Source organism: Artemia franciscana, chromosome 2 (assembly GCF_032884065.1).
Source record: "Artemia franciscana chromosome 2, ASM3288406v1, whole genome shotgun sequence".
Taxonomy (NCBI): Eukaryota; Metazoa; Arthropoda; class Branchiopoda; order Anostraca; family Artemiidae; genus Artemia; species Artemia franciscana.
The window spans coordinates 1,533,876-1,558,963 of record NC_088864.1 but is presented as its reverse complement, the minus strand read 5'-3'; the positions used below and the strand labels follow the sequence as shown (position 1 = coordinate 1,558,963).

Below are 25,088 nucleotides of genomic sequence, written 5' to 3'. Positions count from 1 at the left end.
GAATCATCATTTGTAATAACTGCAATTTTTTGTTTTTTGACCCTTCTTACTGGTATTATAAATTTGTCATATTATAAGCTCAATCACGTAGCGAGTTGATTTTATCTAACAAAAAAACAAAGGTGGTTCCAAAGAATCATCATTTGTAATAACTGCAATTTTTTGTTTTTTGACCCTTCTTACTGGCATTATAAATTTGTCATATTATAAGCTCAATCACGTAGCGAGTTGATTTTATCTAACAAAAAAACAAACTAATTTTTAAATTTTCACGTATTTTTCAAGTTTGAATTTAAACATTAAAATTATTGCTCAGGTACCACAAATATTTTTGCAGTTTTTTACATAATAAATTATTTTTACATAATAATTTTAGCGATTACAAAAATTTTCGACTTTTTTCCATGTCTTAAAAAGACATTGCATTCACTTATAACAAAAATAAACTTGGTAATGATGTTTTTGGAATAAGAACTGAAAACGTTATGTGTATATTGTTTACTAAGCTTCAAACTTTTGGTTTTCTTTGTTAAGGTATTTGAATTGTTATAATCCCTTGTTAAAACATATGCAATTATTTTTGAAATTACTAGTTTTTAGCTCTTTAAGCAATTTAATGTCATTGCTTCTTTACTGCAAAGTCTTTTGCACAAGTCTTTTACTGCAGTCTTTTGAAGCAAGACTGATTTCTAACACCAATTTCTACTAAGCTTCAAACTTTGGTTTTCTTTTTTAAGGTTTTTGGACTGTTGTAATCCCTTGTAAAAATATATAGAAATATTTTTGAAATTTCCAGCTTTTTGCTCTTTACACAATTTAATGTATTTTCAAATTGCCGTCTTTTCAAAAATATTTAATTATTTAAGCTTCTCTGATTTCTAACAACTATATATATATATTTTCTGGTATAACGATATACAATAAAAATAGAAAGGCTTATCATATCAAGAGGGCTTATCATCTTCAGGGGTATCATCAGCGGGATGTTCAGTTTGCCAAAAGCAAAAATGTACCTGTTGCTACTGCTGTTGATACTGCTGCTGCTGCTGCTACTATTAATGATTATGTATTATTACTGCTACTTATGTTTCTACTACTACAACTACTACTATGATACTAATACTATGAATTTTTTGATGGAGGGAGGAGGGCTATTATAGTTGGTTTCAAAACCAACGTAAAAGTTGGTATCCTTCACTGTATTTAAAGAAACTACAATCACGCTGTTAAAAAGGGACACGAATTAAACATGAAATACATTCATTAAAAAAAAAAAAATAAAGGTACAGAGAAAACATAAACTTATAAGAATACAGGCAACCACAACTCTCCGTTCTATACGCCAAAGTTTGAGTCTTTGTTCCGATATTTCTAGAACGAGGGCTAAAACACCAAGGCCGTTGAAAGAGAAAAAAGTATTTGCAAAACACTATACAATTTTAGCATAAGGACTGACGGATTAAGGGAAGAGAAATCCCGCTCATATGCAGAACGATCTGTTTTTGTTTTAAGTTTTTAAAATCACTCTTTACTTCTGTTTGAAGATATGATTTTTTAAAGAAATGATCTTTTCTGTTAAAGGATTTAATTAGAATATAATAGAATCCTTTGGCCAAAATGGAGGATAGTGTATTAACCGTTAGCCTTTATAATGAGCCGTGCACAAAAATCATAAAACATACATGTCCGACTGGCTTACACCCATTGTTAAAACAAGGGTTTATTTCTGTTTTTATTAGACGATAGATTTATTCGTTCATGTTTATCAAACAACATTTATTAAGCGGGCATAGGATTCAGACTGGTAAGTAATAACACGAAAATATCATTTTTTTTCTGAGGTTATTTCTAATTCTCTTGAATATCTTTCGTAAAGATGAAAAGGTTTGAATAAGCTTGCTTTCATAAGCAACATTTATAAAAACAATTTTTCTAATGCAAGCAACATTACATAACACTCATATTTATATCATGGCAATACTGCCAATCTGGAAGACTTATTCAAATAGAAAAATTTAATTTAGCTGCAAAACAATGGTCATGTTTCCTAATTTAAATTTACCACCATCTTTGAAACCACTCCAGCATTATTTAAAGGCTGCCACAGAGCAAGAAACGAGGGACCCTGTAATTGCCTATTGGTGTAAGTACTAATAACCGTAAATTGTTATAAGCCTATGAATAACAGGTAGGCGAAGCGTATCCTTCCACTCTAGGCTGTAAGGAAATATCAAAACAGGTAGAGAATTGTTATTAGATTCCTTGGTAAAATTTTAGTCTAGCCGCTTTTTGCTATTAAGGAAAGGGTTAGGTTAGGGAAGTGAAACTCAGCAACGATATCCAGGGCAGAAAAAGACAGACTGGGGTGTTGCCAAGCTTCTATTTTAACCCTCTTTTGGTTTTTAAGTCTTAGAAATTCGCCTACTTGACAGGTTTATACCTATTGAAATTTTGACAAAATAATATTTTACCTTAATTTTCAGTTATCAGTTCCTATTTCTCTGGTTTTAGTTTAGGATAGTTTAGGAGAAAACTTTTTTCTCTGGTCTTGGTTTAGTTTAGTTTAGGATATACTTAAGTCTGTAAACACATCCCTGAAAGTTTCATTTTTTCTAGCCTAACCACTTTCTAAGATTGCAACAAGTAGGCTAGTTAAACTAGAATTGTACTGATTCCTTATTAGTATTAGTTTAAAGGTCAGACTCTACATAAGGAAACATGCTGATAAAACAAAAGTAGCCTAGTCAGCAAGATATAGAGGTAATGCAAGTTATTCCACAGTAGGCCTAAGTGTATTTAATAACACCTGTCTGGGAAAATTGGGAAATGTCGCCCTTTGACAAAAGGAAAAAATTGCAATATAAGCTTATATTAAAAGTTACTATCTAATCTCCTTATAAATACAAATAGGCTATTTTGGACATCTAGTTGGATAATTTAATCCATCCCTATAGCAATAATAAAATTTGTCAACTAGTTGATAAGAAAAACACTTTGTGAACTCACATCAACACTCTCTTTCCAACTAGCTAGAAACAAACATTGCCCTAGAAACACTTCTATCAACCATCTAGTTGGCAAGTAACTTTTCCCTGGAAAAAATTTTATTAACCAACTAGCTGATGAAAAACTTCACCCCAGAAAATATTTCATATTCCAACTTGCTGGAAAAAGAGGTTACCCCAGAAACAATTCTGTTAACCATCTAGTTGACAAACAACATTACTCCAGGAAAATTCCTTTTCCAACTAACTGGAAAAAGAGGTTGCCTCAGAATCTAATCTGTAAACCAACTAACTGACAAGCAACATTGCCCCAGAAACACTAAATTAATCAACTTTGCTATAAAACCTTTTTAGACACAATCTTTTCTTTAGAAAACAACTTTTTACTCATAAATTTCTACTGGGTGTAGTTTAGTTTCTGTTGGTAAGTTTATGCTTGGTGGTGCTAGGGTCAGATCCACCTTTACTGTTTTTTCTGTTGAAGAAAAGTCAAACATCTAGCACCATTAACCTTCCCTGTGGAAGAAAAGCTGTCATAATTCTGGCATTAAGAATTCTGTTATAATCAATATTGAGAATACCCTCAATGTAAGGTAAATACTGTAATGTTTTGAAATGATATGCTTTTTCGCTGAGCTAACAGTTGAATCAGATGCCAAGAATGCAAGATGAAATTGTTTTTCAAAGAAATGAAAATTATGCTGGACATATCAGGGGTTTATCTTATTTAATCATCATTGACAATGAACTATTATAACTGAAGAAGCATGCTTGTAAGACAGCTCAGTTAGTCTACTCAGGTTAAAAAACAAAACAATAGATTGTCAATCAAACAGTTTGTGGTAACAAACTGTAGTAAGGAGTGACCCAGCTCAATAGTAACCAAAACACTAAAAAATGGAGTTTTGGTACCAATAGCTACATCAAAAGAATTGTATTTTAATGCTGATTTTAAATATATAAGTTTAATCAAGTTTAGTCTTATCCATCAAAAGTTATGAGCCTGAGAAAATTTGCATTATTTTAGAAAATAGGGGGAAACACCCCCTAAAAGTCATATAATCTTAAAGAAAATCGCACCATCAGATTCAGCATATCAGAGAACCCTACTGTAGAAGTTTCAAGCTCCTATCTACAAAAATGTGGAATTTTATATTTTTTGCCAGAAGGCAGATCATGGATGTGTGTTTATTTGTTTGTTTTTTTGTTGTTTTTTTTTCCCAGGGGTGATTGTATTGACCCAGTTGTCCTAGAATGTCGCGAGAGGGCTCATTCTAACAGAAATGAAAAGTTCTAGTGCCCTTTTTAAGTGACCCAAAAAATTGGAGGGCACCTAGGCCCCCACCCGTGCTAATTATTTTCCCAAAGTCAACGGATCAAAATTCTGAGATTTTATTCAGCGTAGTTGAAAAACCTTATAACTATGTCTTTGGGGACGACTTATTCCCCCACAGTCCCCATGGGAGGGGTTACAAGTTCAGAACTTTGACCAGTGCTTACATATAGTAATGGTTATTGGAAAGTGTACAGGCGTTTTCAGGAGGATTTTTTGGTTGGAGGCAGGGGTTGAGAAGAGGGGGATATGCTGGGGGAACTTTCCATCAAGGAATTTGTCATGGGGGAAGAAAATATCCAGGAAGGGAGCACAGGATTTACTAGCATTACTTAAAAAAAAACAATGAAAAAATAAATATGATAAGGTTTTTTTTCAGCTGGAAGTAAGCAGCAACATTAAAACTTAAAACAAACAGAAATTATTACCCATATGAGGGGCTCACCTCCTCCTAATACTTTGCTCTTTACGCTAAAGTATTTTTAGTAATTTCAACTATTTATTCTGTGGCTTTTGTGATTCAGGGGTCATTCTTAATGAATTGGGACAAAATTTAAGCTTTGGTGTAAAGAGCGAGGTACTGACGAGGGGGCGAACCCCCTCATATATGTAATAAAAACATGAGAATACAAAAGTTCTTTACATAAGCTAATTTATAAGTTATGTATATCTTTTACTTATAAAAAGATTCATAAAAAATTAAAAGTTCTAGTTGCCTTTTTAATTAACCAAAAATCAGAGGGCAACTAGGCTTCCTCCCCTGCTCTTTTTTTCTCAAAATCATTTGATCAAAACTATGAGAAAGCCATTTAGCAAAAAAAAAAAAAATATACAAATTTCGTTTTAATTATTCCTCTGCCAAGAGTCTAAATCAAAACATGCATTGATTCAAAAATGTTCAGAAATTAAATAAAAAAAACAAGTTTTTTAAATGAAAGTAAGGAGCCACATTAAAACTTAAAACAAACAGAAATTACTCCATATATGAAAGGGGCTTTTCCTTCTCAACGCCCCACTCTTTACACTAAAGTTTTTTACTGTTTTAAAATGTAGAGTTAAGAGAAAGAGTCAAACTTTAGCGTAAAGAGCAGGGCGTTGAGAAGGAAAAGCCCCTTTCATATACAGAGTAATTTCTGTTTGTTTTAAGTTTTAATGTTGCTCCTTACTTTCATTTAAAAAACTTGTTTTTTTTATTTAATCCAAAAAAGTTCATAGTTTTCCAATTGTAATTGTAATCCATTTCCATCAAATCCATCCCACAAGCCATGTACATTCTGTTTTATTTGGCTGAGGGAAATAGCCAGTTTTGATTTACAATTGGCTCATCTTTGCAGTGGGGTCCATAGGTTGTTCTAGGTGACTACTCATTTGACAGGTTATCACTCCAGGTACTGTTGACCTGTTCTTGAAATCTGGATGGTCTCTCTGTAGAGTGATGACCCATTCTGAAATCTAGGTGACCTTTCTATGGTCTGATATTAGAAAAATGTAACACTTGGCATGCTCAAGTATCCTGGTTATACCAAAAATTCAGGTGTTTCTGAGGTTCTCTTAACCTCAGGTTATTCAATAATATTATGAACAACTTCTGTACATCAATATATGTTAGAACTTTTTTTTTTCTCATAGCCAAAGCTATCATTTCCAAATTATTGACTCCTTCTCATCTTCTTAAAATTCATGGAGAAAGACAGACATTGAGTGGTCTATTAGCTTGAAATTATTTTTATTTTTTGCTAGGTTTTTACCAGCTTCTTGAAAACATTTTTTTTCTGCTTTTTCATACATGATGGTTTAATATATGGTGGTATGAATGTTATTTTTATTTTGTTGTCTTTTCAACATATTTTTGAAACAGCATTAAATAAAACTGCCAATTAGGATTGCATGAAGCCAAAGCATGAAAACATGTACTTTCAAAGTATCAATATAGCCTACCAACTGAATATACCTATTTTATACATGACCTTCTAGCTCTTTTGCAGTCTACACCTAGTGAATCACCTTGAATCATTCCCTTAAGAGGAGGGGGTGGAGAACTTTTTTTTTATGACAAAAGAAGCTGAAGAACCAGCTCAGATCAGACTTAAGCTGGCAAGTAGTATTTGTTATGTTGCAGTGACTTTAGATGAGAGAAGTGGTTGGAAAAACAGGTAGACTAATATTTGTGGGTTTTTTGGGCTGAGACCATGGTACATGTACTTTGTGTTTTCTCAAAATGGATAGGTAACATTGTTGGTTGTCCTTCCCCTGTTTTCTACTTTTGTCTAGTCAAATGTATCTCTTATAGGGATTGTTCTGTGCAAATGATGCTGTGTAGCTAAGAGCTCAGCCATGGTCAGCTACAGCTGAAAGTTAACTTTTTGTATTTCTTAAGCAATGCAGTCAAGATATTTTGGCAAAAAAATTGTCAGAGTTTAACTGTCAAATAGTATTAAGATGTTTGCTATTCACCACAATTCAAGGTTTTCCTTCCTACACGACTGAAGTTCTACTGACTATAAGCTGAATCCTGAGTATAGCCATTTTTTACACAATGTTTTCGAGTTTGTCCAAAAATGCACATCCATTTTTAGCATCTGTGAAAACATGGGTGCAAAATATGCAACATGGGATTTGGTAACAAATTTTTGCCAGTCTGTGGAAACATAGCTTTATGTCAACAGACTAAATTTGCCAATTCAAATTTTTTTGAAAAAACTTCATTATGTTCACTGCTATTGCAATGTCAGTATTTGTTTGAATATGTTTTTTCTTCCAATTAATTTGATTATTGGTAGCTGGAAGCTTTCATCATTTTCTTTTTCTCTCTCTCTTTCTACTTGCAGTCTGTGCTCCTATTTTTATCCTTGTTTTCTGGATGACCAGTTGTTTCTTTAGTTTCACCTAGACCTTGGTTAATTACAAGAATAGATAGCCTGTAAGTGCTCTTACTGTCAGTTTCCACAGGAACCCACTGAGTCTTGACTAGAAAACGCATATGCTAATGATACATCCTATGGTACAAGACCACAATGAACTGCTATTTTGAATAAGAGGAAATGCTTGTTTTTCATGAAGCGTTTGTTTATGATGGATCATTAGCACTTACTTAAGCTAAACCTGGAGATAGGTTCCAGTGGTTCTTAAGCAAGCCTAAGAAAGCAAAAAGTTTGAAGCAAAGGAAACATAAAAAGACACTTCTGTCAGTACTTTCATCATTTCTTTTTTTTTCTATGACTGTTCTGTTTTTGACTGTGATTCTGTGATCAATAATTGTACAATCAATAAAATAGATTGTATGGTCCTTTGAGGTTTAGTTAGGATTCGAGTTGGGCCAAGAATTGTAACAAGTTGAGCTAGTTTGTGTTTTGCCTGAAGAAGAAGAGAACTGGCTAACTACTGCACAGCCCAGATGCAATATGTGCCCAAAAGCTCAGGATGCAAAATTAACTTTGCATCCACCTAGTATTCTTTGTAGCATTATCAGTTTGGACTGGAATTTCATGTGTAACTATTGCAGGGTTAGTGATGCAAAAATTCTAAGAGAATTCCTCCAAGTTGCAGCATTTGCGTGAGGTTTCTCAGAAGAAGCCTAGAAAATGCGGGCAATCTGTTTTTGATTTGTATGTAAAACAAAGTGTTTTTATACCATGCAAATGAAGCTGCACATAATTTCATACACAAATTGAGAAATATCTGACCAAAGGAACTCCTAATAGAAGTGGCTAAGGATAACCTTTCTTTCAAAACTTTACATTTCAAACTTAAAAGCAGCAAACTAAGTCAAGTATTCCTGTCATCAGCTAGTTGGTTAATCAAAATTTTCTGGGGGAAAGTTACTTGCCAACTAGATGGCTAACAGAAGAGTTTCTGGGGCAATATTGTTTACCAACTAGATGGTTACTAGAATTGTTTGTTTGGCAACCACTTTTTCCAACTAGTTGGAAAAGGAAATGTTTTCTGGGCTAAAGTTTTTTTCATCAGCTAGTTGGTTAATAAAAAAAAATTTCTGGGGAAAAGTTCCTCACCAACTAGATGGTTAATAGAAGTTTTGTATCAGCTAGTTGGTTAATAAAAAAAATTTCTGGGGAAAAGCTGCTCACCAACTAGATGGTTAATAGAAGTGTTTCTGGGGCAATGTTTGTTTCTAGCTAGTTGGAAAGAAAGTGTTGATGGGGAGAAATTACTTGTCAACTAGTTGGAAAAGGAATCGTTTTTTGGGGCGAATTTTCTTGTGAACTGATTGACAAATTTGATTTTTGCTATAGGGATTGACCAAATTATCCAACTAGATGGCAAAAATATATTTATTTATAAGGAGATTGGACAGTACCTTTTTATATAAGCCTATATGCTATTTTTTCCCATTTGTCTAAGGGTGGCGTCCTGGAAAATTACAGTGATCCAACTTAGCAATAAATTCAGAAATACAGATCACTTGAAAAAGTGCCTACTCAAGCTTGGCACTTTGGATAGGAAACATTAAAACAATAAGATAAGGCTATTGCCATTAAATCGTTTATTTGTATTCATTTAGTGGTTCTAGTCTCCACATGGAAGCCTTCAAATAAAATAAAACTAGCACCACTAGATTTTTATTTTAGGGTCTTTTCAGATATCATGGTTGCTTTACTGACAATTCACCTCACTCCTCATGTTGTCCCCAGGTTAACTTACAGTTTTCTGATTAACTCACTAGCAAAATAAATAAGAAATAGTATAGATATACCTTTAGAATTCGAATTTCATCCAGATTCCAAGCATAACATTTACATCAGAAATAAACTTTACCCCCTCCCCTAATGTGCAAATATATAGTCTATCATATACCATATACCAAGCAGTATATATGCCCTGTGTTTTCTTTCAGGCGCTCTTCTTCCAATCGTTTCAACAATTTGTCAAAATAATAGAAAATTCATTGTATATAGGCTAGCCAATATATTCAGTTCAGGGTATATATTTGCACATTAGGAGGGGAAGGGCATGTCTAAAGGCATGTCTATTTCTTAGCTCTCTCTTCAGTGAGTTAATTGAAAATTTACCAAAATATGTTCTTTAATAGGTTGTAGCTACTGTTGTGAAATTATGGTAAAATAAAAACTTGGTCCCTAAAATTGGTAAAATAAGGTATTTACTTTGAAATATAGGGAAAAATTTGCTGTTTTATAATTGTTCTATAACTAAAAGTCCAGTTGTTAACTAAAAAGTTAACCATTATTATTATAATTCAGATTTTTTTTTTCAAGCTTAAGGAGAAGAAATAATTGAGGATTACTTTTTATGATAACAATGAAATTCAGAACTGTTTTTGAAAAATAGTACCATTTTTCTTTGCAAATTGACACTAAATTACTGAATCAGTGCTAAAAAAAAGGCTGTGTGTGTTCTAGGCTTTAGGCTGGGTAACATTACTACAGACCACATGCCAAATGATATTTATTTATTTATTATTGAAAACCCACTATATTTTTAAATTGATTTACTAGAGGATTAAAGACAATTATTGGATTTTTCTAGGACTTGAAAGTTATACCTATAAACAATAGAAGGGGAAATAAAATAATCTTTATTTTATTTTTTGGTTAAAAATAAAACTTGGATTTAAATAAAAATAACTCTTATTTTACAAGTCAAAGTTTGACAGTAGTCTTTCCAACCAATGATCAATTTTAGTAGTCACTGACAACAACGAAAGTTTCTTCTGTAGACTAACTACTACTACTAATACTAACAACTCACCATAGCACCAAGCCACCTGAGGCCAACACCGCTACGCATACTCCTCCTCCATTCCAATCTGTTTAAAGCCTTCCTCTTTGCACCCTCCCAGAAAGTTCCCATTTGCTTAAATTTTTCTTTATGACATTTTCTCAGCTCAACTGCAGACGACCTGTTTTCCATTTACCCTTAGACGGTTGGCCAAAAAAGGACAATCTTTTGTAATCTGTCATCCTTTGTCTGCAGAACATGCCCTAGCCATCTCAACCTTATCTATTTTATAGGTCGTTTGTTTGCACTCCAGTTGGGTATGAAGTTAGATAAGAAGTCTAAAGAGGCAAGTGCTGTTCTTCTTCCTATTATGGACTGGCTTGAGAAAGCTAGAACTGAGATGCATGAAAATGAAGCTGTTACTAATGATTTAGTAGCTAAAGCACATTTGGAAAATCATGCTATGAAATTATTCACCTGGGCTGACACTGAAGATAGAGCTGCCCATTTTAACAAGTGAGTATCTCATAAGTCAAATTAACATTGTATAGTGTTTTCATCTTCTATTTAAAAAAAAAAAAAAAAAGTACAGTGGGAATGCATGCCTAATGGCTTTTGGTACTGTTATTCTGGATATTATGAAGTAACAGTTGTGTTTTAACTTCACACCAATATATCCAAATAATTTTTACTGACATATTTTACATATAATTTTTACTGACAAATTTGCAAGGGCTTGCGAATTTCATAGCACAAAGAGGCCAGCAGTGACAAGTTTAAATAGGATTTTGTTTTGTATATAGCTGTATTACTCAGTTTAAAAGGTAGTCTATGTGGTTCAGTCGCTTCATATCATTAGTATGAAGTGTATTATAGTACAGATAATTATAATTTGGAATTGTGAACTAGCAGCTAAAATAAAACTATATTAGTTCTGTGAGCTGTAAAAGACAGAAAGGCCCATAAGCAGGATTGATTTATGGCAAATAAGAAAAAAAGTAATAAAATTACTTAACCAAGAAAAAGGAGGGTAATGTCAGCCAGTGGATAAAAAAAAAGTGAAAATGACAGCAGATATTTCATAAGGGACTTCTGCCCATCTGTCTTCAGTGCTTAAAAAAGAAGGAAAACTAACCTGTTGACATAACTCTTCACAGAGCAGAAGAAAGACTGAATCAAACGAATCAAGCCATAGTTAATGAAAGACTATTCACCAATTAGATTGGGCAAGAATTTTCTGCTTAGAGATTGACTTAGCTTGTCTACTGACCTAATTTTCATCAAAAGTTTGTTCAGATGATGCTAATTTAAGCTGAAGAAGAATAATTTGAATCATTTAATTTTAAATTATTGTAAATTGGGTTTATTTGATTGAATTTATTTGTGCCCCATTGTTAATACAATCACCAACAGAGTATAAGAGAAGAAAAAAAGAAGCAAAAGACGGAAAATGACAAACAAAACAAAATTAAAATTCGTAGAATAAGCACACGAACACAATAATCACACAGTATACATAACAAGCACAAAAAAGTAATACATTTATGTTTTAAAAGGGAGCAACATTGGTGTCCATTGATTGCTTTATTATAAGCTTCAATGCATCTGCTGATTGCAGCATTAGGGTCAATAATACCATATCTCATATTGGCCCAAGAATGACTTGCCCAGGGGCAGGGGGGCAAGAAGATATATAGCATACCAATAATAAATTTGTTGCTTTAATTCCATTGCTGAAAAGGTACGCCAAAAAGATGCAAGGTATAAAAAGTTTGGAAGCACATACAAGTTATATAATTTAGCTAGTAGCTGGTGATTAAAACGAAGTTTATTAGAAACTATGCTACCATAGGCACTTGAAGTCCACCCCTGGAAATGGCAAATGAGGAGCTTTTTGGTTGCTTTAAGGGAGTCACTGATTGGGAGGCCAAGGTATTTCAATTCCAGTTTAGTAGCAACCAATGCTCCATTAAGATCCACTTTAAATCCTTTGGGAACTGGACCCCAGGTGAATAGTGCCACTTCTGACTATTCAGCATTCAGCTTAAGATTTCTCTTTGAATATTCTTGACTTAGAATGGAATTTTTTTCTTTCAAACGCAAGTACCGATCAGATGAGGTTGAAGTCATCGTCCGCATGTGCAATAAGAGGTACATCTATCCTTCTAAAATACAAGAGAAAACCGCTTGGGACTGTGCGTCCAGAATTCAGTTATTAAACGCGATTGGAGATATAAGGCACCTTGCCTTACTCCACAATGAACAGGTATAATTATTATTGCAATCATTCCGTCAGACATATTAACAACAACGAATAATACAAGTACTGACCATGTGTCTACACATTTTAATGAGGATATGGGTGTGAATTATCGAATCAAAAGCATAACTGACATCATAGCTCCCTAGAACAAGTGGTTCTCCTGATTTATCAGCATCAATCCATACTGAAAAACTGCCATCAGTGCATGAGCACACCCTATTCTTTTTTGGAATCCAAATTGGTTTGGGGGAATATACTATTTATCAACCAACTCCAGCATTATCAACTTCTAAAAATTTTTACAAAAAGTTATAGCTACTGTTATTGGCCAGTATGATGAGCATTGATTTAGGGGTTTATTCTTTTTAGGGACAGGAGTAAGACGGCCAGTTGAAAACGAGGGAGGAACTATTCCTTCTGTGAACACCATTTGAAAAAGTAGGACCAGGTGGGAAAAAAGGAAAGAGGTTCCATTTAGGAGGTGTTTAGTGCAAATGTCATCTATACCCCTTGAGAGAGGCTTTTTGATTTTACTGATTATATTATAAACGTCAGAAACTACTACAGTAAACGTTGATTTGACCCCATCGAAAGTATCTTTTCGATGTTGACTTTGGAAGAATTTTCTATTCGTGGGTCTGGTTCTGAGAGCTCTGGAGAAATGTTTTTCCCATAATTTGGGAGGGATATTAAATGACTGGTCTGGCTTTATTTTTGTTTATGTGTTGAATTCTTCCAGAAAAGCCCTGGGTTATTAATAATCTGTTCAGAAAAATTGGAACCAAAAGTAAATCTATGTTTCTTTCGCTCTTTTGAAAAACGGCGTTTGGTGGATAAGCAGATCTAACTAACAACACCAGATATGGGATGGCTGCAATCTATCCAGATACTTAGCCAGAATTAAGCCTTGTTACAAGCCTCAACAAATAAGAACTTCTGGGACCAGCCCTTCACTTGGGATCCAACTCATACTTTAGAGCGAGGGACAAACTGATTTTCTGCTTGTAATGAGCCGGTGACGCATATATATTTAATTTAAGACGAGTTTCATTAATTAAAGACAGAGCTAGATTCTGGAAAAGCTCAAATGGTATTTTTATCTTTGCGAGAAGATTATCAATGTGATGCTGGTACTGAAGTATATCAATCTTATTCCATTCTACCACAGTACGCCACTTAGATTATTGGGTCACTCATGCATGGCTAAGTGGAGCCATAATACTAAAAGACAAAGGCAAATGATCAAATCCTACAAAATAATTAAGTATGGTTACATTTACTGCGTGACTGGTAGTATTACTGGAAATAAGCACGTAATCAAGGCTCGACACTGATCCTGAGGGGTGTATATATGTGAAATCAGCAGATTTTGGTAAGAGAGAAATTTCATTAGGAATCAGGCTAAGAAGCAGAGCTGTATCATTGATTATCACTTTTCAGCAAGTAACATTGAAACTCCCCAAACAGAACCCAATGGAGGTGGAAGGCTCTAATTTTACTCAAACATTTATCGAGTTTTCTGCATGCTAGAGCAAAATTCGTTTCAGGAATTTTGTCTCTTATAGTCTGTCTGCAGGTATACATTCACGATGACATTATCACCCACTTTCACTACAAGGAAATGGTCAGATTTTGCAAACTGTTTGGAGTTTGTATGTCTATCTATTATTATAGCAAGTCCATCTGAGGGATGGCTTCGTTTTCTGGGACTTTTTGCGGATACAAAGTGGAGTACATGTGATGACACTGTATTGAATAGTTTCATATCGTCAGCAGAGAGAAAATGTTCCTGTATGCATAGGATTTATTCAGTAAGGCAACGTTGTTTTGACATGGCGATTTTTGTACTGAAACTACCATTTACGTTCCATGACACAACGCGGTTTTTAATATAGAGCTCAACCATGCCGAACAGATTGGCTTTCTGGCTTCAAAGTCTTTTTTAATGGGCAGTTAGCATGGTAGCACGTGTGCTTGGTGCTTTGACATAAGCAGATCGGGTTCTGACACAGGCTTTCTTTTGTTGCACCATGGTAATTTCGGGCGCAATGGTCACATTTCTTGGTATTTTTACACTGTGTTGACATATGACCGATTTCGTGAATATTGAAGGAACGTTCAGGAGATAAATAAATACTTGGATTCTGAAGCATTTGAGTTCAATTTTAATTGGCATTTGTGTGGCAGTATCAATGGCATCTCTACTGGAAAAGTACAGCTTGAAAGTGCGTGATTTCCCACATTGTTCAGCTTTCTCAAAACCGCCTATTAAGCTTCCTCCATAATAAAAAATTTGGGAATTCCTTTAACTATACCGATGTGTGAGGGAGTTTTTATTTTTGCACTGGAACCCTGGTTTTGATTACTGTTTGCAATAGGAATATATTATATGAATATAATATATTATATATATTATATGAATATATCCAGTATTTCCATTTAAAGTAAGGTGTAAAAGAATGCGGGAAGCCATTTGCTTCGTATATTAAAGTTGCCTCCTCACAAAGAACTAAATGATCTGGATTTTCAACGACGTGAAGGGCCAAAGCAGAATCAAAACCTCATTCTTAGTTTACTTTCACATTTCAGAGAAATCTTGTGTTCGTGTCATCGTTTCTCGGGAGTTGAAGGTTACCCTCCCCTCCGTAAAATACCCCCCGTGGAGAATTGGAGAACCATCCCCCCTGTCCCATTGTATTAACTTTTAGGTCACCTGTTTCCAAACCAGGAAATTTGCTATCTACAACACTTCGTTCTCTTTTTGGAACACAATATCATATTTAAAGAACTCTACAGATTTTTGCTAATAAGTTGCGAAATTTTCACTGAAAGAGAATTCTCTGCAGTTTTGATGTGGTTTTAGTGTATTCAAATTGTAACATAAAAAGATTCATAGATATATAAAGGAGCAAAGTACAAAACTATTCTGATTTAATACAGAAAGTAGCCTCAGCGTGTTTAGATGTTGAGGTTATTATGAAATTGTTACTCCGGTAAATGAATTTTCTTTTTATTTTGGTTTTAGGGGAGTTTTTTACAAGCAGGTGTTTTATTTACCTATGGGAGTGGCACTCACTCCTTTATTAGCAAACTTTTACATGGATTATATTGAAAAGTCTAGGTTTTCTACCTAGATTTACATGGATGACGTAGTTTGTATTTGGAAATATGACTTTGAATCATTAGATATTTTCTGTAAGCGTTTAAATAGTTTTGACAAAAATATAAAATTCACAGTTGAGTTTGAAGAAGATAATAAGCTACCATTCCTTGATATTTTGCCAGTCAAAAGAGCCTTTCATATCCCTAAAAATAGGGATATGTATCTAAATTTTCATACATTCACCCTGTTTCAGTGAAAAGAGGGGTTGTAATTTATTCTCAGGAATTCCTGGATTTGAAATTATTGTTAAGGGACATTTTATTTTGTAATATCTACCCAATTAAATTTATAAATGATTTAATAGAAAATAGATGCATTAAATATAATACTAAAACAAATGCAGTTTCACAGTCTTCAAAATTGAATTTGTCTAAAATTTTATCTTTTTACCATATGTGCCGTGTTTGCGAGAAAAAATCAAACTTTTTTACAGAAACATAACATTGATACGTGTTTTCAGTAAGACCTTTAAGCAGTTTCCTTAATTCGGGAAAGGATATGACTTGGGGCAATTGAGTTAGTGGGGTTTGTTTTATTCCTTGATCTTGTGGGAAGTTTTACAGTGGCAGCCAACAATTTGCTGAAAGATCTTTCAACAAATCAACAATTTGTTGAAAGATTTGTAAATTAAGCAACTTCCTGAAACTTTTTTCGGTGTTGCCGGAGCGCGTTTTCTTCAACCCTGATCACAATGTAAAATTTTATGATGCCATGGTCGTTTCTAATGACAGAGGTTATAATCAATGGCTGAGGGAGGCAATTGAAAAAAAAACATATGTTTGCAAATGAATAGGGATACAGGAAATTTAAATATTGGTCCAATTTATAACATTCTTCTAAAAAATGAACCAGTTACTAACGAGGGTATTAAGATTCTACTAAATCATGTAGGGATAGTTTGTGTTTAGTTTATTTTTATCTTTGTTTCTTTTACGCTGATGACGCCTCGTTTTCATACAGGCAAAATATCCGCGTCGTTATGTTTTGTTTTTGTCTTGTTTTGTGTTTTGTTTTTCGCTACTGGCCGAAGTCTCGTTTCGTCTCTTTTCTTCATTTAGTTGCTGGCCAGTTCGGAATAAGATCTTTCTTTCATATAGTATTGCCTATAGTAAAGACCTATGAGGGTTCAAAATATTATTATTTGTTAATTTATTTTGTTAATTTATTTTTTCCCAGAGGATTTTCATGTGGAATGAATGGTCGAATAAATGTTGGAAGAGGCTTAGTCAATTAGAAATCGAAAGTTCCAGTGTGGAATAAGTGGTCGAATAAGTTTTGGGAGAGTTTTTATCAATTAAAAATCGAAAGTTCCAGTGTCTTTTTCTAAGATTTAGCCTGCTTTTCAACCAGTTGCTACTAAATGATCTGTTACTGACTACTGTGTCCTTAAGAAATTCAAAATATTATTATTTGTTAATTTATTTTTTCCCAGAGGATTTTCATGTGGAATGAATGGTCGAATAAATGTTGGAAGAGGCTTAGTCAATTAGAAATCGAAAGTTCCAGTGTGGAATAAGTGGTCGAATAAGTTTTGGGAGAGTTTTAATCAATTAAAAATCGAAAGTTCCAGTGTGTTTTTCTAAGATTTAGCCTACTTTTCAACCAGTTGCTACTAAATGATCTGTTACTGACTACTGTGTCTTTAAGAAATTCTTATTCTAGTTTAACGGCCCTTTTGTTTCAGCAGTTGCTTTTAAACAGTCTTAAGATAAATACAGGATTAGTTATAAGGAAGAGACGAGGGACGCTGGAAGTAGAAATTGGTATTAGTCTTCAGGGCCGTATCCCGGACTGTTGTTTGGGGGGGGGCTTCAGAACAGGTACACCCATCTGAAGCAGAATCTGAGCCTGAAGGAGACGATTCGCCAGTAGATCCTGTTGAAGACGGTCATAACTGAAAGTGACTGAAGGTTCTGCTATTATGATCCAGTGCTTAGTTAATCAAAGACATCAAAGTGTTACAAACCTTTTTTTTTTGCTTGTATTCGGTGTTTTTTATAAATAATTGAAAAATACCATGTGTCTGATGTGAGAAATGAGGCTGAATTTGGGCATTTAAATATGCAAGGTTCTTAGGGTAACATTTCTTAGGTATAAATATAGAAAAATTGCTAATATGATTTTACTCCCAAATAATGCTATTATTTTTTACAAAATGGATGTCCTAGATCAAAATGGCACTCTCCAAGTGCTGAGGTATTACCCTTGGCAAAAGTTTTCTAAAGGGATAATCTAGACTAAAAACTAAAAACTAATAAAAAAACTAAAAAATCTAAAAATCTAAATAAACTAAAAAAGAAAAAAAAAGGAAAAAAATAAAGGAGAAAACAAAACTAAAAAACGAATGTATATACAGACCGGTACACCGGGATACAAATGACGACCGGGACACAGGGAATATAAATGACGACCGGGACACAGGGACACAACTACAACGGGGACACCGGGGGAAACAGGGGGATATAAATGACGACCGGGACAAAAAAACTAAAAAGAAAAAAAACTAAAAACTAATAAAAAAACTAAAAAATCTAAAAATCTAAATAAGCTAAAAAAGAAAAAAAAAAGGAAAAAAAATAAAGGAGAAAAACAAAACTAAAAAACGAATGTATATACAGACCGGGATACAAATGACGACCGGGACACAGGGAATATAAATGACGACCGGGACACAGGGACACAACTACAACGGGGACACCGGAGGAAACAGGGGATGTAAATGACGACCGGGACACCGGGACAGGGAATGGTCGATTAGCAATCACCATCAACAAAGCTCAAGGGCAATCATTAGAATCATGAGGTATAGATCTGAATACAGATTGTTTTCCCATGGACCATTATATGTTGCATGTTCAAGAGTCGGTAAACCTGACAATCTATTTATATGCAAAGACAATGGGACAGCAAAGAATGTTGTATATTCGCAAGTTTTACGTAGTTAAAACCATATATATATATATCTATCTATATTCACAGGTGGGACATAGGGACACAACTACAATGGCGCGTAACTATTATGGCGCGTAACGACTTACGCGCGCGGGGGGGCTTGGGGGGGCGCGAAGCGCCCCCACCAACTAGGTGTTGGGGTGGCGCGAAGCGCCACCCCAACAGCTAGTATATATATATATATATATATATATATATATATATATATATATATATATATATATATATATCAGAAGCAGCATTTGTAATATCCATACAGGGTGCCCCCCCCCCCCCCTAGATTTGGACCCCCCCCCCCCTTGTAAAACTATAAAATCATTATAAAAATAGTCTCACTAAGTGACATAAATATAAACGTAAACATATTAAAAACAACAATAACTAAAAGTAAAAAATTTGTCAAAGATTAGGTTTGCAGAAAGCACCTCTAACTCATGAAAGAGGTCATTTTAAGGATTATCTTTGTAGTTCCTATTCCACATTCTATAGCAAAATATTTTTTTAGGTTTATACGAAATATGGTTGAAAGTCGCTCATGCTGGATGTCGCAATATGAATATTTAACTTTTATTATTTAAATCTTTAAATGAAGTTTTGCAAAAAGCATCCTGTGGACAAATTTTTCTTTCAACAGATGATAAATATAGTCGTTCTTTCAGAGCTATTTTAATGACTATAAATATAGTTTATAGGTGATGAATATAGTATAAGGTGACAAATTGTTAACTAAAACTAAAGTCTTCTAAATTTCTGTGCTGTTTTTAGGAATTGGAAATGTTTTAAATGAAACCCTGTTCTTTCTTTAAATATATTACACTATTTCTTCTAGTACATTTTTGAAGTGGCGCCATTTGATATCTGTAAGTTGCTCCTCCCCTCTCGCCGCTACTGATTATGTTAAGGTATTTGATATTAATCTTGGTTATGTACAAGTTTGTGGTGATGTTCATATTTAGGCTAAACAGTCGAAATAAAAACAGAAACTAGAAACATAAGAAATTCTGGAGAATTAAGAACATTTTGAGGCTTCGAATTGAAAGACCTTAGAAAAGACCCATTTAAATATTGGGTCTGGGAAGCTGATCTGAAAACCAAAAGGAATTCATTCTCAAGTTCTAAAGCTATCTAAGAAAGTTCTAAAGTTATATCAGTATAAATGTTCTGCATCAAATTAAGCAATTGATGTTTTGTAGCCAAAAGCCCTGTAAATACGCCCCTATTTTCAGGAACGTCGTGAAAGCATTTTACACTTCAGGAATAGTGATGGATGTGCTTGAGACATTTGGTGAAGTTGGTCTGGATATTAGTGAAAAACGAAGATATGCAAAATGGAAGGCAACTTATTTACACAACTGTTTAAAGAACGGGGAAACTCCGATTGCTGGCCCACCAACTGACGAGCTGGAACTGTTCAACGAGTCCCAAGGAAATGCACATGGTGGTGAAACAAAAGATTACCAAACCCCTTTTGCACCAGATCAGGGTCGAACTGGCTGGCCAAGCGTTCCAGAAATGAACCAGACTCCAACGCCTGCTGAGCGGAGGCAGCCTGTTACACCAGCATATGAACCACAGGCAGTGATCCCGCCTTATGTACCTGTGCAGCCTTCACCATCTAGTAAGCCATTTTGAATTACTTTCTATTTGTCTGGTCAAATGATTAGTGAACTATTCTGCAGCAGCAATTCTAAAACCAGTAAAAGTGATAAAAACAATAGATACAGATCATGTAAAATTGACAAATGATCAAGTACTTTATTCGTTCAAAAGCAGTCAACACTACTAAATACGAGAAAATAGAGAATGCTACAAAAATCCTAGACCTTAGAGCTACGTACATAGCTGGGCTTGCCTAACACGACCCCAATTTGGGCAGGAACAGACTTTACTGAATAGTATCGCTTCTTCAGCCATCATTTGCTACCATAAGAGCCTATTCGCCTATAAATGCACTCGCCTCTCTTGACGCTCGTTCCTGCAACAGGCCTCATCATAGTCGCATCGTGCTTAGCTCTTAGTCAGCCTAAGAGCTAAGCACCTAGATCTGCTTGCACAGCCCGAACATCATTTCTGCAGCAAACCTTGCTGTTGCAGCATAATTTATTTTTACCTTTGTCTTTGGTCTGAACCTGCTGAGGGGATGCACCTTTCTTTGGCAGCTTTGTGACAAGAGAACAAAAAGCTTGATAAAACATCAAATGCAAATTTTCGTCTTTAGTTCCAAAATATTAGTTAGTAAAAAGCGAATAAATCAATGAGAAAGCAGTTGCGAATGATACCTACTACTTTTTCCCTGTATTAAATAAAAGATTTTACTTGATTTTCCCAGTTTTATACAATTTGCATAATCATGAAGGTCAATATACAAAACAGAACTACAGGTTAGAGAGTTCAAATTTTTAATTTCCTCGACATTATTAATGCATATAGATAGAACAAGAATTGCAGCCTATAGATTTCATATTTTTAGTTTTTCTCAACTCAAAAGTGGTTGGTTTGATGTAAGCTGAAGGGGAACTAAAGAATTAAACTATGCTGTAAGGAATAGTTTAAGTATTAATCCAATTTGTGACATTGTTAATGCATATAGATAGAACAGGAATTGCAGCTTATAGATTACACATTTTTAGTTTTTCTCAACTCAAAAGTGGTTGGTTTGATGCATTCTGAAGGGGAACTAAATAACTGAACTATGCAGTAAGGATAGTCTCCACTCTAGGCAACAATTCCACCGAAGTTGGTGTATACGGATCCTGATGCTGTTGGTTACAAGTCAGAAGCTAGTATACCAGTATGAATGTTTAAAATAAAAGCAAATTAATTACATAATTTACAAATAATGTTTGATTTGTAACAAAGTGGATTAAGTCCCAAATGCAGTAAAAGTCAACACGGCACCTCAATATATAATATGAGTTATTTGTTTTGTGTCTCGGCTAGTTTACACTTAGTAATTGATTTTTTGTTGATAGCATTTTCTTATATTTAAACTTATTATAGTTATTACATTTATTAAAAAAAATTAAAACATATCGTGAGTGGCTAATTAATAAGTTACTGCACAAAAAAAGAAGTTCAAACGGTTGAATTCAAATGCCTCGGTATATGTTGTTCATCGCAAAGTTGTATTTTATTTTCGAAAAAGATTTTTGTCTAGGAAATGGAGATCTACTGTGAAGTAGTGAATATGTAGCTTGCAATACTTGAAGTACGTCAACCAAATTATCTGTTTCCTGTTTTTATTACGAAATTATCGTTGACTTTTTTTTAAATTATTATGCGTAAATATACATCTTCCTCATCTTCGTAATGTTATGCATCTTCCTCCCTCCTTAACCGCAAACTAATCGGAGAACCCCCCCCCCCCCCCATTGCAGAGGTATAAGGCCCTTATAAGCAAGTATTTGGAATTCTAAAACAACAGGGAGTTTACCTAAGACATTGAAACCTGTTTCGACCTTAAAATATTTCGTCTAGTTAGGGAGGGAGAGAGATACATTAAAGGGTGCGTTTTAATGCCGAAACATCCCAACTCTCATTGAGCCTTCAGATAAATACAGAATTAGTTCTAAGGGAGAGACGAGGGAAGGGTGGGGTACAAATTTGTTTATAATCCCTAGGGCTGTATCCAGAATTTTTGTTTGGGGTTATTTTTCGGGGGGGGGGCAAAAAACTCGAGAAAATATATCACAAATGTGAAATTGATGTTTAGTCCCTCGTGATTTCCTGGAATATTTCTGGTCCTCGCTGTTATTATGAATGTATGAAAATATAGACTAACATTTAACCCTAAAATGAGCAGAATTTATTTCGTATATAAGTAGGATTGTCCCTTCTTCATCCCCATCTCCGTCTCATGGTCATAGAAACTTTGGAGGATGCTAATTTGATCAGAAATTGAGAGTTCTAAAAAATCACTTTTTTTTTTGTCAAAAATCCTGTCCAAAGAATATCAGGTGGCTTCCATGGCGTTTTTCTTAAAGGACGTAATTTCACTTTTCCTAATTTTACAGATCAAAATGAAAACATACAAGGAAAAGTCTTTCTCACGAATCAAAACCTGAGAAAACTTGACTGATTCCTGGTTAACTTCTCATTGGAACTCGTTGGAAATGTTCAAATTCCTAAAATGTTTGTTACCTAAAAAAATAAGGGACTTGCGCTCTTTTTGCGATAAGACAATTTTGAATAGACCACTTGATAGATCTCTTTGAGCTCTTAGGCCCTTTTTCAAAGCGCCATGGACTTATAGGAGTGGAAAAAACAAAACAATGCCATTTAGCGTTTGGTGTATCTTGACATTTTTTTCAAGCTTTATAATCTCTTTTCTGCTAGAAACTGACATAAGAAACTATAATTTCTTAATTCATATTTCTTTTGTTTTAGTGCACCAGACTCCAGACCCTGAAATCATTAAGAAGGTTGAGAAATACTGTCGGTTCACTATGAGTGCCCTGAACTATGACGATGTTCCGGAAGCTATCAAGAACCTCGAATTAGCTTTAAGGCTCTTAAAAACGGGACAGTGAATGCCAACTAAAGTCAAAAGTTTGTTTCTATGTGATATATAGTTTAGAAGTGTATGTTCTCTGCGATTTCTTTCTCTTTTTATTAAAAGCTTGTCTGCTCATATCTTGGTAACATGACGAACAGATATTGTGACTGAACCAGAAATAGTAATTTACATCTTCAGTAAATAAAACTGAAGTGACAATAAAGAGGAAAATAAACATAATAGAATACTCAAAAGAAACACAACAACAAACGACTATTGAACTAAATTATTAAGTGTATCATTGTAAATTTCAATTATAGTCAATAATCGCATCGGTTTGTCAATAATAAATTGTAGTAATCAGTGATGTCAATTCGTGAAAATTTAGGCAAAGGGGGCAATACCTATTCTCAAAATGAAGTGGGGGAGGGGCAGGTTGGCCATCTTTTTCAATGATAATCCAGAAAAGGGCATTTTTCAATGAAAATACCGCCAAAAATATATTTTCCAAAATCTAGACTAGTATCACCGTTACGGTAGGCAAAGAAACACCTCACAAGGGATAGTCAATTCCTATGTTTAGACAGCCGGATTGCACTAAAGTCATTACTAAAAAAATAGTACTGTTGCCAACAATCTATGAAAAGGTGTTGAGCCTTTTATCTCGAATCGGCAAAAAAATTGTTATAAAGGGTATTTTCAATTACAACAGCAGAAAGAACTTGTTTCCCAAAGAGCATAGTGACTTTTCTTCCACACCTGGTAAGCATGTGTTTTTTCAGCATGGTCAACATGTTTTGGTTTATCCGCAATAGAATTTTTGTGATTTTTCTGCTAATTAGATTCTAGTATAAGCTAAAACGAAGCAAGCTGGTATAGATTAATAATAGTTTTTTTTATTGGGGATGGGGGATGAAATACTACGCCTGCACGGTGGAAATTTGGCATTGGTTTTACGACTTTCACTGGTTTTAAGTCTTATTATTGAATTACTAAGTAAACATAGAGCATTCACTAACTGCGCATGTACCAATAAGATGATTGAATATAGACTTGTCTCACATTAAGAGTTAATCCTCTAAATAAGCATTACGATAGTAACTTATTATACATTTTTTTTCAGGCGCTTATAATATCCACTGGATTTAATAAATATCCACTGAATTGAATTCCACTGTCTTGGAAAAATTTCCCTACTGTTCCTAAATAGTGTTTGTTTGTATTTACCATGCATGCACGTATTCCCCACCCCTGCGTAATCATTGGCTATCAAGCAATAAACGATGTCGTATGTGTCACGTGACAATGAAACCCTATGATTCAACCGTAGAATTTCACTGTTTTGGCCGTAGGATTTTGATTCAGACCTCTATACAGTGTTTCTAAAATAACTAAAATTTCGACACTCTTAAGAATCTATTTTTCATATTCTATACTCGAGTTATGTTTTTTCAATAGTTTTATAAGTTTTCAGATGTGGTATGACATAGCTGACAATACTGGTTTGCACCTTTAAATAAGAGTTTTAGGGTCTATTCCAAAAATTGGAATAGGTTTAATATTCAATCCCACTCATATAGTAAGCTTATGAAAAATGCTATTGCATGCTATAAATAATTAACGCTTAATGCTATAACCTCTTTTGTTCTAGAGTTACTTTCGATTTACAATCAACTCAAAATCTATTATAACCAAATTTTCACGAGTTTTACAGACCGAAAGCGTTAAGTACAGGTCTCCCCCACAGTCAAAAGTATAACGTCTTTTCAACAATCGACGGTTTAAAAGGCGTTATATATATTTTTTTTTTTTGCTAATCTTCAACATTTTGGAAAGTGTTATAAAATATATGCCGTATTTCCACGACCTTACTGCATAGTTCTTTTGAACGATGATCAAAATTCTTCTTCAATAATTTTATTCGGTTCTTAAAAGTTTCCTCTAGGCTTCTCATACAAGCCTAGATACTCATGAAAACGCCCAGAGGTTTTTTGGGGTTAGGATGCTCATACATAGACCAGAAGCTATCGTCAACGCAAAAGTACTGTATACACAGTTATTTGATTTAGAAATCCAGCACAAAAAGAAACGGAAAAGGCCATTAATATGAGTTGTGCAACCCTCATTTAACTCCCCAAAACAATTAGTAGCATTGGCTCTTCAATGAATACGCAATATATTTT

General features: G+C 34.3%; 2 protein-coding genes across 3 annotated transcripts in view; both read left to right on the top strand.

Annotated features, from left to right (window-relative positions):
• LOC136035760 (mitochondrial carrier homolog 2-like) overlaps positions 1-25,088 on the top strand; it is a 449,695-nt gene that overhangs the window by 365,770 nt on the left and 58,837 nt on the right. The window lies entirely within an intron of this gene.
• Positions 1,990-23,040, top strand: LOC136035730 (vacuolar protein sorting-associated protein VTA1 homolog). Its single transcript, XM_065717694.1, has 4 exons — positions 1,990-2,143; positions 10,326-10,548; positions 19,637-20,028; positions 22,797-23,040. Exons 1-4 carry the CDS (start codon positions 2,035-2,037, stop codon positions 22,937-22,939), a joined length of 867 nt encoding a protein of 288 aa, XP_065573766.1. The 5' UTR covers positions 1,990-2,034; the 3' UTR covers positions 22,940-23,040.